Raw genomic sequence first — 16232 nt, 5'->3', positions numbered from 1 at the left:
AATATTCCATTGTATATATTTACCACATCTTCTTCAACCTGAATGAGGGCTTTTTTAGCAATCAAGGAAACAAACAGAAATATTGAGTTTCTAAGGAAGAAAATAAAGCTTAAAGAAAGAGCTTAATTACGGTCTTTGACCTGGATTTTCATTTTTTGGGGAAAAAAGCACTCTATGTATACTTTAGAGTATATAAGAACATATATACTCCAATTGGAATGGAAGTAGGTATTTACAGATGAGGAAAAGAGGGGGTGGGGGATGGGCAAAATAGGTGAAGAGGATTAAGATATACAAGCTATCAGTTATAAAATAAATCAGTCACAGGGTGGTAATATACAGCACAAGGAATATAGTCAAAATACTGTAATAACTTTGTATGTTGCATAATCTATATAAATATCAAGTTACTATGTTGTACATCTGAAACTGATATAATATTATAAGTCAACTACACTTCAATTAAAAAAATAAACAGGATGAAAAGACAAAAGAGAATGGAGGTTTTCTGAAGCAGTTTGGATTAGTGAGTCCACAGGTCCAAAATATTAACAGATCCTGAGTTAACCAGACTACTTATGATAAGGAAATCACAAGGTTCCACTCTGAGGCTATGGGAAAAGAAAACAGGCAAAATATTCAGAAAGGCAACAGTGCACCTGAGTAAAAGCAGAACATATGGAGAATATATGCATAAACTCTACACACTGCAAAAAAAAGAATGATTTAACAAATGATATCAGATAAACCATCACCCAATAATTATTTTCCCTTCTCTTGTAGGAATTGAGAAGTTCAAAGGACAATACTTCCATAGTCGAGATTATAAGAATTCAGAGAGTTTCACTGGAAAGAGAGTCATTATAATTGGCATTGGGAATTCTGGAAGCGATCTGGCTGTGGAAATTAGCCATACAGCCAAGCAGGTTTGAATTAGTACATTATTTACTTTGTTTCACCAAGGAAGCTGCAGGTGGACCCAGCAGAGTGTATGGATACCTGCACACAGCCCATCAGTGCCAACGGCAAATGCAGGGCTTGGTTTCACTGCCTCAGTTGGCAACATTTTGATTGATGATGTGATGGAGCCAAGGTTACAAGTTAGATTCCCATCATTCATTTGGCCTCACACTAAGGAATTTAGTCATGACCACAAAGTGTGCTCATAATCTCACTCAGCTGTCTCTTCAGATTGTGCTTCTGGCTCTGAAGAAGACCAAGTGATTGCTGGGAGAGCTTGTTAGAATGCAGCATTCAGAGTGTGGATCACCTGTTGGCCAGCAGAAGTGATAATGCTCTTATCTGAAGGAAACTGTACTCAGTCACTGAAAGCTTTTCACTCATAGGATGTTGGAGGAATTTTCCTCTTCACTCTTCAGCACTCCCCGAACGGAAAAAAGAAGTCTAATTCTTCTAGAGACAACATGGGTATCAGTATGAAAAGCATCCACATTGTAGCACATGCAAGCAGCTCTCCCCAGCCTTTGCATACCATTAGGTAACACAGAATAACATTCACACTAAAGCAATTTCTATGTCCTTGAGGTTTTTTGGTTTGTTTGTTCTGTTTTTTGTATCATAGCTTTTGAACTGGGAAAAAAGTCTCTTAATTATAAATTCCTAGAAAAAGACATCATTGATATATTTTGTTATTCACATCTTTATTGAATTGTAACTTTGTTGGCAATAAGTACATGCCTGGTTGTTCTTCACTAACTAATTAAGCTGTGCTTCTCCACAAATTGTTTTAAAATTATTATTATTTTTTAGGGTTGGCATTTATTTTTTTTAACATCTTTATTGGAGTATAATTGCTTTACAATGGTGTGTTAGTTTCTGCTGTATAAAAAAGTGAATCAGCTATACATATACATATATCCCCATATCTCCTCCCTCTTGTGTCTCCCTCCCTCCCACCCTCCCTATACCACCCCAAATAGAAGTTTAATGCCACAACTTTGTGAAATGAACTTTACCCACAAACTCCATTCAATAATACTTCTTCTCAGGTCTATCCCCATCTATCACCACAAAACTGATTTTATATATTACTCCATGAATTAATTCAACAAGCATTTATTAGGAAATAGGTATATAAACAATAAAGTGTAAAAATGTGTGTGGGTGCTATGATAAAAGAATGTACAAGGTATGTGGTGGGGACCGAAGGCATGAGCTTTCTTTAATACCACTGGCTTGTTAAATGGTCAGTTGTAGAGGAGCTGAGCCTTACAAGCACTGAGGAATTGTAAATTGCCAAAGAACAAGGCAGCAAGAGCAGGTGGAGGTAAGGTGGTTGTGTCTGAGAAAGCTTTGTGACCTATATTATTTCCACTATTTTATACATAGAGAACTTCTTAACTGAAGCTCTGATCATTTACATTACTCATAACCTATATTTAAAAAGTTATACACACTGCACACAAAACCATTTGATTTCTGAGACTACACACAGGCTCTTTCAACGGTGACACGTAAAAGTGCTTATTTATGATAGCAGTTAAGGTCACCATCAGTGAGAATATATGTATGAAGTACATGATTATCCCTTTTAACATGAGGGCTTAAACAAAAGACCATAAAACAATGTACTTATATAGCTTACAACCCTGGAAACTATCTCCAGCAAGTTTTATAATATAGAGAAAGCGATGCTTTTGCCAGGTAGTTGAATACCAAACTTTTATTACGTGGACTTTAGCCAGCAGATAACACAGAAAGACGGACCAGTTCCATGTTGTGCTACTTGCAATCTTCAGTTTTTCCCTTAAATAAATGATGAAACATTACTTAAGCACAGGCTTCGGAGTCAGTTAGACTTAGGTTTGGAAATTCAGCTCTACCATTTAGTAGCTATATGATCTCAGGCAAGTTATTCAGCCTCTCCATGCTTCTCATCCATAAAATGGACATAACAATACCTACCTCAAGAGGTTGTTGTATTGATCAAATAAAAATATAGATAAAGGACTTAGTACAGTGACTGACAGGTTACAATTCTCAATAAAAGGAAGTGATGCTGATGATAGGCTGGGGACTAAAGGGTGTATATGCTCCACCTCCCACCTTGGAGAAAACACATTTGGAAAGATAAAAGATAAGAATATATAATATTAAATATCAATATAAATGATAAGTTTTTTATAATACTGCAAACAATGTCAAAGGCAAAAAAAAAAAAAGACAGAAGATTTCAGATCAAATGATGTCCAGTTGCTTTCAGCTTTACTGTTCCATGATTTGAAATGAGTTGGACAGGTGACAAGTGCTAGAGAAGTTCAGAAGATGGAGAGAAAATTATCAGCCAGAAAGGTCACTAGTGTCTTCATGGAGGAGGGAGACTTGATCTGGATCTTAAAAATGAATAGGCTTGAGAGAATGAAGGGGATAAGGAGGCATAATGACATTAAACAGAAATGCACTGGTGGTTGAGAGCAAGACATAGTCTTGGTCAGTGACTACAACAGTTTAATTGTAAGCTTAGTGTTTGAGAAGAAAATGGCAGGAAATTTAAAAATATATATATTGCCAGGGAATAAAAAGCCAGACTAATGAGTTTGAAGTTCAGCTTGAAGAAAATGGGTTCCCATTCCTTCACAGAAATGAGTCAGGGAATGGCAAAAACAAACATTTTTTTCCCCATGCCTCAGGTTTTCCTCAGCACCAGAAGAGGAGCTTGGATCTTTAATCGTGTCGGAGACTATGGATATCCTTTTGATGTGTTATTCTCTTCTCGATTTAAATATTTTATGAAGAAGATTTGTGGTCAATCATTAACAAATATATTTTTGGAAAAAAAGATGAACCAAAGGTTTGATCATGAAATATTTGGCCTGAAGCCTAAACACAGGTATGTTCCCAGGCTGGGAGGTGGGCAGTAACAGCCAAGGCAAAGAATAAGGACTGTTCACATAGGCTAATAGTATAGCTACCTCTATCTGTACTTTAAGCAAATCCACAGAATCTGAGATTAGATTTCTACCTTTCCCCCACAGATGTCCAAGATCTATTGGTCTGTAATTTTCAGGCTATAATTCTCCTTGGCATTAACCATTTTATCATTCCCCGAGGTACCAGTTCTTTTTACATGATGCCCAGTAGCAACAACAAAATGGTAGTAGCAGGCAATGTATCATTCATTCATTCATCCAACAAACAACTGAGCATCTGGTATGAGCCAAGCATTATACGGGCATGAGAATACTGAGACTAAAGACCTAATAGTAATAGTAATGCTAATAATAACACTGTACCTTTTTGAGGACTTAATATAAGACAAGCACAGTGCTAAATGAGTTACATGCATTATCTCATTTAATCCTCACAACAGCCCTATAGGTTGGTACTATATTCATCTCCATTTTGCAGATATAAAAACTGACACTTAGAGAAACTAATTTGCCCAAGATCACACAAGTAATAAATGACAGACTCAAGAAATTGATATTTCCTTTAATACTCTAACAAGAAGACAGACAATAGAATATGATAAAGAAATGCATGGAGTCCCATGAGAGTATGAAGGATAGGAGTTCTCACACAGCCTAGAAGGTAGACTGTGACAGCATTTCTAGAAGCTGATTTTAAATGCTGTTTTCCCCTACAGCTTTTAATTTTTTTAATGTTTAGATATACTTGCTATAAAATAGTACGTACAATGAGCACCCATATATCCTTCACTTAGATTCACCTATTATTAACAGTTTACTATATTTGCTTTTTCCCTCTCCCTCTCTCTGGAGATAGCTAGATCTATACATATATAGCATCCATATATACATACATATATTCATAAATTTTTCTGAAACATTTGAGAGTAAGCTGCAGGCAATACAACATTTTACCTAAAATTCTTTAGCATGTATTGCCTAAGGAAAAGGGCATTCCTCTACATAAACATAATTATCACACTTAGTAAATTTAACATTGATGAAATACCAGTATCTAATATAATGCATATTCAAATTTTCCAAGTTGTTTCAATAATATTTGTAGCTTACTTATTTATTATTTTGGCCACACTGCATTGCTTAAAGCTTGGAGTCCTAACAACTGGAATGCCAGGGAATTTCCTGTAGCTTTTATAGTTTTAAATCCAGGGTCCTGTCAGGTATTACACCATTGTATTTAGTTGTCATATCTCTTTAATCTCTCTTAATCTGAAATAAATTTCCATTTTCTTGACATGGATTTTTGATTTTTTTTTTTTTTTTTTTTTTTTTTTTTTTTTTTTTTTCTTTTTGCGGTATGCGGGCCTCTCACTGTTGTGGCCTCTCCCGTTGCGGAGCACAGGCTCCGGACGCGCAGGCCCAGCGGCCATGGCTCACGGGCCCAGCCGCTCCGCGGCATATGGGATCCTCCCAGACCGGGGCACGAACCCGTATCCCCTGCATCGGCAGGCGGACTCTCAACCACTGCGCCACCAGGGAGGCCCCGATTTTTGATTTTTTTAAGAATTCAAGCAATTTGTTTTGCAGAAAGTCTCTAAATTTGGAGGTTCATAGTTGTTATTCCTCTATTATATTTAGGTTAAACAATTTTGGTGTGAATATTCATAGGTTATGTTGTGCCTTCTTGGTGGATCACATCAGGAGCCATATGATAGCAGTTTATTGCATACTAATGATGTAAAATTTGACAACTTGGATTAGGTGGTCTACCACGTTTCTCTTTTGTAAAGATTATTTTTTCCTTTGAAACTAACCAGTAGGGTGATATTTTGAGAGTGTGTTCCCCAAACTTTCAGCCATTTATTTCACCCAATTATGGAAACTAGCATCCATAACTTTGGTGATCACAAAATAAATTGAGGCTTTATGGAATAATAAGAGATAGTCAAACAAACAGGGTAAGGAAGTAGCATTCTAATTATAAATACAAGGTCTTGGGATAGCAAAATATACGTTATGCTCTGAGACCTGCACATAGTTTGGTTTGGCTGGACTACAGGCAAAGATGGAAGAATGACTGAGTATATCTCCTGGTTCACTGGGCAGATATATGAAAATGTTTGTATGCTCTGCTAAATAAAACGTTTAGAATGAAGACAGCCCAGAGCCACTGAAAGATTTTAAGCAGGTGAGTGACATAATAATAAATACATTTTGGAACAATCACTCCAAAAATGATGTAGAAGATAGATTGAAAGGGGATGGAGCAGGAGGCCCTAGAGACAGCTGTAATGGCCCAGGTGAAACAGCATAAGTAAAACTCTTCTGGGGGTATTAAGAGGAGAAAGCGTGGCCTTGGTGACCAGATGTTAAGACTCACAGTTTTGTAGCTTGGGCAACAATGCGGATGGTGGTACTGTTAGTAAAAAGGAGTAAGTTTGGAGAGAAAGATGAAATGATGAGGTTGGAATGGGAACAGAATCTGTACCTAAAGGTTTGTGTCAAAGAATTACCAAATTCAGCAAACCAGTAATACTGTTTAAACATATCTTGTTCCTAAGAAGAGGCCAGCTCTGTCTGAACATGATGGGCTGAGGATTCTCAGAGCCTGTTAACACAGGATCCAAGGATTCACACTGCTTTTAGAAAGGTCCAAGATTCTGCACCTTATCCTATGCTATTTCGAGGAAACACTACTTACCATGCCTAGAGTATCTCAAGGGAGTTCATAAAAAACCATTTGATATAAATCCTAAACTCCTAGGTTGTGTGACCTTGGGCGAGCCACTTAACTTCTTTAGGCCTCAGTTTCCTCGTCTATAAGACCTGGATAATGACAACTGTCCTGTTTCCTTCGTTGGGTTTGCGTGAGACTCAAATACGTTAATGTATATAAAAACAGTTTATAACTGTAAGTCACTATACACATATAATTTATTATACCTTTTGGAAAATGATGGTCCAAACCTAGCTCTTGGGCTTTTGAAGAGGAAAAGAGACTCAACAGAATGCTGATAGTCCAGTTCTGCAGATTTCTTGATATATGGATAGAAGCTACTAGACTGTGGACTTATCATATCACTGAGAGCATTATTAGTCCTTGAGAAACCATGCACGTACTCATCAAATAAAATAATGCTTCCCTCACTTCTCCAACAGCTTCTCTTTCAATGCCACCCGGGGTCCAACATTTACTCTGAGATCCTTACCTTTTTCAAGCTGGTATACATTAGACCTTTCCCAAATTTCATGAATAAAGGAGACTATTGGCATATTGATTAACCACCTCAATCAAAATACAATTTTACTTACATGGTAATGATATTTCCCTCTCATGATCTCTCTTGATTTCTCCTTCATTATCATCATTCACAGAGCTCTGAGTCAGCATCCAACGATAAATGACTTTCTGCCAAATTGTATAATTTCTGGCTTGGTGAAGGTGAAATCAAACGTGAAGGAATTCACAGAGACAGCGGCCATATTTGAGGATGGCTCCAGGGAAGATGACATTGATGCTGTTATCTTTGCTACAGGCTATAGCTTTGCCTTTCCTTTCCTTGAAGATTCTGTCAAAGTAGTCAAAAACAAGATATCCCTGTATAAAAAGGTCTTCCCTCCTAACCTAGAAAAGCCAACTCTTGCAATCATAGGCTTGATCCAGCCCTTGGGTGCCATTATGCCCATTTCAGAGCTCCAAGGACGCTGGGTCACTCAAGTATTTAAAGGTAAGTGACCATGCAAGATGACTACCTAATTACTTAGTGGTTTGTTTAATTATGTTTATGTTCTTGCTTATAAATAGCTGAGACAGTATGTATGATTGTAACAGTGCCTGGCACAAAATTAGTGCTCAAAAATTAATTTTTGAGGAAATATAAAGTAGTGATTTATAACCATGGACATATAGCAGAATCTACTAGGAAGTTTTCCAAAAATAGGCATGCTTTGCCTGGTAGTGTTTATTTAATAAGTCTCGAGTGGGGCTTATATAAGATTGTTGAGAAAATGTTCCCCAAGTGATTCCAATATGCACTCCAGATTAAAATCCACTCATCTAGATTTCAGACAACTGATACATATTTGTGAAGCAAAAGAATTTAATCTTCTTTCATTATAGTTAGAGAAAGTCACATATAGAAGTGCTGTGATTTCATTTTAGACAAAAATTAAGATCTGGTTAAAGACTAGTCCAGAATGAAGAAGATTCAGCCACTCAAATTCTTACTTCCCCCCTTTATGTTCCCTCTTTCAGAAAGTTTTGGCTAGGAAAACATGAGAAAAAATTTTGGGGTTTGGGATAGCAGGCTCAATATGAATCAGCAGAATGATGTGGCTTCCAAAAGACTTTAACTATATCTGGCATCATTAAAAAACTATAATGTCCTGGAATTTATAACTGTTCTTCCATGAACTGGTAAGACCACACCCAAAGACATTTTAAAAGTGAAACTGGGGCTTCCCTGGTGGCACAGTGGTTGCGAGTCCGCCTGCCGATGCAGGGGATGCGGGTTCGTGCCCCCTCTGGGAGGATCCCACGTGCCGTGAAGCGGCTGGGCCCGTGAGCCATGGCTGCTGAGCCTGCGCGTCCGGAGCCTGTGCTCCGCGGCGGGAGGGGCCACGGCGTACCGCAGGGAAAAAAAAAAAAAAAAAGTGAAACTGGAGTACATTAAAAGGAGAGAGACAAGAATGGTTAAGGGAGTTGAAAATGTGCCATTTGAAGTACAACTAAAGGAGCTGGAGAAGTTTGGCCTGGAGAGGATAAGATTTAGGGGAGATATGGAAGTTCCCTTCAGATACCTGAAGAGATGCCCCATGGCAGAAGGTTTTATATATTTGCTTAGTATCACTCCAAAGGGTTGAACCAGAAGCAAGGAGTGAAATTCTGAGAGTTTGCACAATATCAGCTTAACATTAAAAATAAACTTTGACCAGGCCAATATGAAGTAGATTCAAGCCTCAGAACAGGGAGAAATCAGATGACTTTTAAGGTTCCCTCTAACAAAGTAGTTCTTTGATTCTATGGTTACTATAGTAAAATTTGCTACCATTACTAATGTTTAATTAAAACTATTCAAAGTTCTTGTTGAGGGACTTCCCTGGTGGTCTAGTGGCTAAGACTCCACATCCCCAATGCAGGGGGCCTGGGTTTGATCTCTGGTCAGGGAACTAGATCCCATGTGCCTCAACTAAAGATCATGCATGCCACAAAGAGGATCTTGTGTGGCACAACTAAGACCCGGTGCAGCCAAATAAATAAATATTTTTAAAAAATGTTTTTATTGAAATTTCAGATTCTTCTTCCCTAGTGAGGATCCTCATGGTAGCATAGAAAAAAGAAGCAATGATGTTAGAGTTGATAGAAAGAAAATTTTTCCAAATTTCCCCAAAGTTCTTTCATTTCTTTCTTTCTTTTTTTTTTTTTTCTATTTTTAATTTTTTGGCTGTGCTGTGTGGCACGTGGGAATCATAGTTTCCCAACCAGGGATCGAACCCAAGCCCCTGCAGTGGAAGCATGGAATCTTAACCACTGGACTGCCAGGGAACTCCCAAAGTTCTTTCATTTCTTAATTCCTTTTAATTCTATCCAGTAGATCATGTATTCCTTGAGCACTGGACCAGCAATCCAATGCAAGTAACCGGTGAATTTGGCTTAATTCCAGTCATATAAAGTGGATCTTTTAATTGGGTCAATAAAGTAAGAGGAAAAAATTGCTTTAAAATAGGCCACAGCATCTTAGTACACTTTGAATAAAAACGAGACTCTTTTCCAGGACCAAGTGAACCATTGAGAGGATTAGGGCAACTGAGTATTTGGAAGATTCTGCATTATGACTGTGGGATTAGGGGATTTTAGGGGAAATGCACAAAAAGCTCAGTTTCCTATGCTAGCAAATCTTAGTCAGTGCTAATCCCTCTAGCTTTCTTCTTAACACTTGGAAGGAAGGAATCATCAGAGAATCCCTATAACTTTATCAAATTTCCAAAACGAACACTGAGTTTTTTGTTCTACTGTCTGCCTACCAAATCCTTGCCTTTCTCATCCCAGAATTCTACCTTCACTGTGCCAATTTTAAGACCACTCTATCACACCAGCCCAACTCAGCCTGTCCTCTTCCCTGGCCTGTTCTTTCCTCACCAAGCCGCATTTCCCTACTTCCTTTGTTCTCTAGAATTACTATTCTCTTGTCAAGAAAATATTCCACCCTCTTCTAGAACACAGAACCCACTTGCTTGCCTTGACAGAAATCTACTTTTCTTTTGTCTCGCTTGTAGCCCTCTCAAAAGCCCTTGCAAGTGTTCCACTTTCACTTAGTAACTTTCTTCCCTTGAAAACCGTATGAAATGATACCAATTCTCTGGATTACAAGGAGGCATTATGTCATAGGATGGCATTCAAGTTCCTCCACAAATTGGATACAAGCTGCTTTCTCAGGCCCACCTTTCACTAGTCATTACCATCCATCCTACAAACTTCTAGATGCACTGAATGACTTACCCACTATGCAGCAAACACAGCAGGTACTCTTGTACCTTATGCCTTTGCTTCTGTTGTTCTCTCTGCCTGGTATGCCTCCCTTTACTCGTTATTTGTGTGGAAAAAGCCCGTTTATTTCCTCCCTCTCTTTGTAGTATATTGAAAGCTCTTTAAATAAAAGAATCATGTTTATTTGCCTTTGTCTTCCAAGTATAGACCAGTGCCTAGCACATGGGAGGTAGCTAATACATCTCTATTCAATGACTGCGAGTTTAGTTTTGGAGGTTTTCTAAACTCTACAGTAGAAAGTTCTTATCAGAGGATCTCAGCTTATGAACTACCTTCTCAATTTCCAGTCATGGTAAAAGGCTGCACTGGACTGGACTGAAAGAGCAGAATGGCAGCCACACCTCCTTTCTCTTGTAACATTATCTTTACATTAAACATGCAGGGACTAGTCAGGATTACATAAATACAATCTGCCATAGGCCCAAGAGCCGACTGAAAGACTTAGTTCCACAGAGTTATAATTCAGGCTTGCCCATTTTTTTTTTTTTTTTTTTTTGGTACGCGGGCCTCTCACTGTTGTGGCCTCTCCCGTGGCGGAACACAGGCTCCGGACGTGCAGGCTCAGCAGCCATGACTCACGGGCCCAGCCGCTCCGCAGCATGTGGGATCTTCCCGGACCAGGGCACGAACCCGTGTCCCCTGCATCGGCAGGCGGACCCTCAACCACTGCGCCACCAGGGAAGCCCAAGCTCGCCCCTTTTGAACCTTGTCTTGGAACCCTTAGGAAATCTCTGAACTTCAGTTCCACACTCTTCTTCAACAACATTCTTCAGCTAACATTTACTGGCCTCTTAGTATATGCCAGACCCTCTGCTAGGTGCTGGAGATGCAAATATGACCAAACAGAAAATTCCTATCTCTACGGAACTCAGAGTCAAGCAAAGAAGACAGACAAGTAAACAGACATTTAATGTGTTCATTCATTCAGCAGATATTTACTATATCCTAAACAAGTGTCCAATAACAATGTAGAGGAGCTGGCTATGGGAGCAGAAAGGAATAAGTACCCAATTCTCCCTACAACTGCAAATACACTGTAAAAAATAAGAGTTTACTAAAAGGACAAGGCCATCTTGACCATAACAGAGAAGAGAACAATTAGTAATATTTATGCAAAGTTACAGAAAATGACAAAATAAACCAAGTCCTGAGAACTACAAGGAGTTCAGAATTCTGGAGAATAAAGTATTATAGGAATTAAAGAAAATGAAGCTGGAGATATTTATAGAGGCAAAACCAAGAAAAATCCTTAGGTGCCATGCAAGAAGTTTACATTCAATGTAGGCAATAGAGAACAATTGAAGGATTAACTGAGAGAGTCAAATCAGATTTGTAATTCAGAAGATGTATTAGAGGAAAATGAAATGGGAAATAGGTCAATTTTGAGCCTGTGACAAATGTCCAAGAAAGACATAATGAGGGCTTTAAACTAAGGTAAAGGAATACGAGAAATATTTGAATGAAATTTCATTGGTGAATTTGAAAGGATTTGGATGGAATGTAGGTTGGAGATGAAAGAGAGAAAAGAATCTGCTCAGGGGCTATGGCCATTGATGCAAACTGGTAATATAAGAGAAGGAGCAAGATAGGAAGGAGGGAGATACATATGGTAAAAATGACATGTGCCTGAACGAGGAAACACTGCAACAGTATCAATGAATTAAGAACTGCACCACTGGATACAGTACACATCTTTATATATTGCTATCTATTTACCTATCTAATTTATAGTGATTTTTTGTTTGGTTGTGTTTTTTTTGTTTTTTTTTTTAATGAATTGGCTGAATCACAGGCAAGAAATCACCTCCTCCTCCATAATGTTTCTAGTTAAGAGAAGTAAAAATTATGGTTGTACTATGAGAAATACTTTGGAAATCAACTCTCAAACTGTGTTTCATGAGCATCTTAAGACCTGTGATTAACTTCAAATGAAGCATTTCAGTGATTCCTCATTGACTTACGAACATACATAATAATTCCCAAGGCTAAAATGAAAAGAACACATGGCAAAACACAGAAGGCTATTTCTTGAGTGTCGAATTTGGGTCTCATGTTTTAAGAGGTACACACCAGGATAGTTACTAGAGTGTGCCCAGAGAAAGGCAACTAGTGGGGCAGAGAACGTGAAACCTGTTATATGGGGAACTGTTAAGGCTTTAAGGCTGATAATGGGAAGACTTAAAGAAGTTATGACAGTTGTTCTCAAATGGTTCAAAGGCTGTCATTTGTTAATACTAGACTCCTTGGCCCCAGAAGGCAGAGCTAAGTCCACTGGTGCCAGTTGCATGCAGGCATGTTCTGGGGTCAATGAAAAGAATAATGTTCCAGGAAGTAGAGTAGCCAAACAATTTACATCTCCTCAGGTGATGAGATCCCCATCACCAGAGATATTTAAGGAGGAATGAGATAACCACTTGAGAGTACTTGTAGAGAGAAGGATTGTATTAGGTAAGATATACTCCCATTCTAAAATTACATGTTCCAGAATTTTGTGGAGTAACACTTTAGAGTTGGGTGTGGCTAAAGTTTTCTACATGGCATAGTGATTGTAAATCCGGGCATAAAGGTAATCACTTAAATTGAGAGTTGTCTATGTTGACTTAAATACCATTCTACCTTTGTCTAGCCATGTCCTTGGTGTTAAATTCCTGCTACTGAAACTGGGCATTAGTGCTTAAATTTATTTGTTAAGATTGGGTATTATGAGTTGCCTTTGACCATCCCCCTCACTCTCACCAGATAAAAAATTTAGAAAGTAAGGCTTATCTTCCATGGAACTTTAGGCATAAAATAGGACTGAGAGTTTACTTTTACTTCTTTCTCCCTGTGGTATAAAGCCTCTTTGTTATTAAGAGTACAAGTACAGATGTTTCCAATCCTCCCCCCTCCTTTTACTTTGCACCTCATTTTCCGTATATTTTTAAGGCCATTTATCATTTCCTCATGTCCAATTTCATTTCCCAATTGAAAGACTATGTAAGGGAGGAGGCAGCTTTTGGTTAGAAAGCAGATTAGGAGAAATATCTTCCAAAGACAAAGCAGAAAACAGTAAGCTACTGAGGTTAACATGATTATATTTTGGTGGTGGTAGCGTAAGGTGGTCAAGTGAAGGTGTAACCTCCTTGCTACAGACAACTAGCCTGTATTCCTTTGAATTTTCCATAGCATGGTAATTGTTAATAGGATTAGTGTTCATACTGAGGTAATTTTACACTTAAAATTTTGATTTTTCTCTTTAGGGATAAAGACATTACCCTCACAAAATGAAATGATAAAAGAAATAGCTAAGGTTCAAGAGGATATGGGCAAAAGGTAAGAGTTCTCCCAGGAAGATAGGTGGTTAATTTTTCCCACTTATTTTTCTTTTCTTTTGGCTGCATTGGGTCTTCATTCCCATGCGTGGGCTTTCTCTAGTTCTGGAGAGCAGGGGGCTACTCTTCTTTGTGGTGCATGGGCTTCTCATTGTGGTGGCTTCTCTTGTTGCAGAGCATGGGCTCTAGGCACACGGGCTTCAGTAGTTGCAGCACGTGGGCCCTAGAGCATGTGGGCTTCAGTAGTTGTGGTGCATGGGCTCTAGGGTGTGTGGGGTTTAGTAGTTGTGGTACACAGGCTCAGTAGTTGCGGCACACAGCCTTAGTTGCTTCACAGCATGTGGGACCTTTCTGGACCAGGGATCGAACCTGTGACCCCTGCATTGGCAGGCGGATTCTTAACCACTGCACCACCAGGGAAGTCCCGCCACTTACTTCTTTTTTTTTTTTTTCTTTTTGCGGTATGCGGGCCTCTCACTGTCGTGGCCTCTCCCGTCGCGGAGCACAGGCTCCGGACGCGCAGGCCCAGCGGCCACGGCTCACGGGCCCAGCCGCTCCGCGGCACATGGGATCCTCCCAGACCGGGGCACGAACCCGCATCCCCTGCATCGGCAGGCGGACTCCCAACCACTGCGCCACCAGGGAGGCCCTACTTACTTCTTAATAAGAGCAATGTTGTACTATATTTATTGTCCTCATGTCTGTTTAAGGATTTAGATTATATTTTGAAGGAAAAGGAAATAACAGTTTGTGACAATAGAATAGAGAAATACCACCAAGTGGTTTGAATATGGATGGGAAAGGAGAGAAAAGCTTAAGAATATTCTATGTTTAGGGCCTAAAAGAAAAGTCAAGCAGGAAAAAGCACATGGAGAAAAAACCTGGTACATTATTTTGGCAAGGATTACATGAAGGGATATTAGAGCTGCCAGAGGAAGGAAGGGAAGCGATGAATAAATGAGAGGTAGATACGGTTAAATTACAAATCTGTAGGTAGATTTACAAATCTGCAGAGGCCACTTTGCTGGCTATCATATAACAGCATACTTAGGTCACAGTGACTCTTACTATGAGTAATCTATAGGATCTGGGAAGGTGGTACCACCAGTCCGTATTTTAGTGCTTGGGTAGACACATTTAGCCATCTGAATTTCAGAACTTGAGCTTATTCACTAGTGATTTTCATTTGAACAAAGTTGATGTTGATGATGTTCCTAGATTTTTATGGAGAAGTCAGAGGCACAATCATCCCATGCCCAAAGACGTGGTTTTCTTCAACTGATTATACCAGCATAACTCTCCCTTCTGCAAGGAGGAGAAAGACATTTTTTATTTAACCCTGATACCCTTTCTAGGTGCTTTCCTATTTTCCGCCTTCCTTTCACTGCCAAACTCCTACAATATATAATCTACATTACATATATTGACTTGTAATACTTTCCTCTTTGTTCTCAGCTTATCTATTTCTTCCACATCCTTCAAGAACTTATCATACCTCGATTTTAACTACCCTCTTCTACATTTCTATTTAGGAGTCTAATACCACATGATTTACCAAAAGTCTTATATTCTTCTCTGTTTCATGTGTATCTATCTTATCTAGTCCAGTGGACTATAAGGCCCTTAAGGATAGAGACAGTGTCTTTCTTCTCTATTTTCTACAGCTCCTAGCCCAATATTGAGCCAAGAGCAGATAGAAAGCATTGATTAATTGATGGATTGACTGAATTGTTAATAGGCATGGCTTCTATCTCCTCTGCTTCAGGTATGTGGACAGCCAACGCCATACCATTCAGGGAGACTATATAGATACCATGGATGAGCTTGCTGATCTGGTGGGCGTCAGGCCCAATCTGCTGTCCCTGGCCTTCACTGACCCCAAATTGGCATTACAGTTATTTTGGGGACCCTGTACTCCAATCCAGTATCGGCTACAGGGCCCTGGAAAGTGGGATGGAGCTCGAAAAGCTATCCTCACCACAGAAGATCGTATCAGGAAGCCGCTAATGACAAGAGTAATTGAAAACAACAATTCCACAACTTCAACAATAACAGTGGCCAGGTTTATGCTGGCTGTGGCTTGCTTTGCTATAATTATGACCTATTTTTAGCTGTTCCATTGTCATTGTCCCAATTTTCTTTGAATGCTGGATCTGCCTTCAGAACCTGACAAGATTGAACAACTCTCAGCTTCACATTGCCCAGAAATCTTTTATTTCTCTTTCTAAATCATTAAACCTTTTTCCTCTTTTCCCTACAGTGAAATCCCACCTTTTCATTTGTACTGACTTACCTACCTTACTCTTTTGACCCATCACTTTTTCCTTCCAGTAATTCCTGGACTGTGAGCTCAGGTACTCTGTTAGTCATCTTTGTTTTGTCCTTAGCAGAGTTCCTGAAATGTGGTAGGTGCTTTCTTTTCTTTTTTTCACATCTTTATTGGAGTATAAAGGCTTTACAATATTGTGTTCATTTCTGCTGTAC

The 16232-nt window shown here is 39.0% G+C and overlaps 1 protein-coding gene across 2 annotated transcripts in view; it reads left to right on the top strand.

Moving 5' to 3' along the window:
• LOC309799954 (flavin-containing monooxygenase 5) overlaps positions 1-16007 on the top strand; it is a 29776-nt gene extending 13769 nt beyond the window's left edge. For both annotated transcript variants that reach the window (XM_082613711.1, XM_082613710.1), the window contains exons 5-9: positions 784-926; positions 3651-3850; positions 7266-7618; positions 13677-13749; positions 15514-16007. In XM_082613711.1, the coding sequence (XP_082469837.1) occupies positions 784-926; positions 3651-3850; positions 7266-7618; positions 13677-13749; positions 15514-15859 (1115 nt within the window). In that variant the 3' untranslated portion in view covers positions 15860-16007. The remainder of the gene's footprint in view (positions 1-783; positions 927-3650; positions 3851-7265; positions 7619-13676; positions 13750-15513) is intronic.
• Positions 16008-16232: the final 225 nt, after the last annotated feature.

The sequence above is a fragment of the Mesoplodon mirus genome (assembly GCF_964341445.2).
Source record: "Mesoplodon mirus genome assembly, chromosome: 3".
NCBI lineage: Eukaryota > Metazoa > Chordata > Mammalia > Artiodactyla > Ziphiidae > Mesoplodon > Mesoplodon mirus.
The sequence above is the reverse complement of the archived record's forward strand: the minus strand, read 5'-3'. Positions and strand labels throughout refer to the sequence as shown.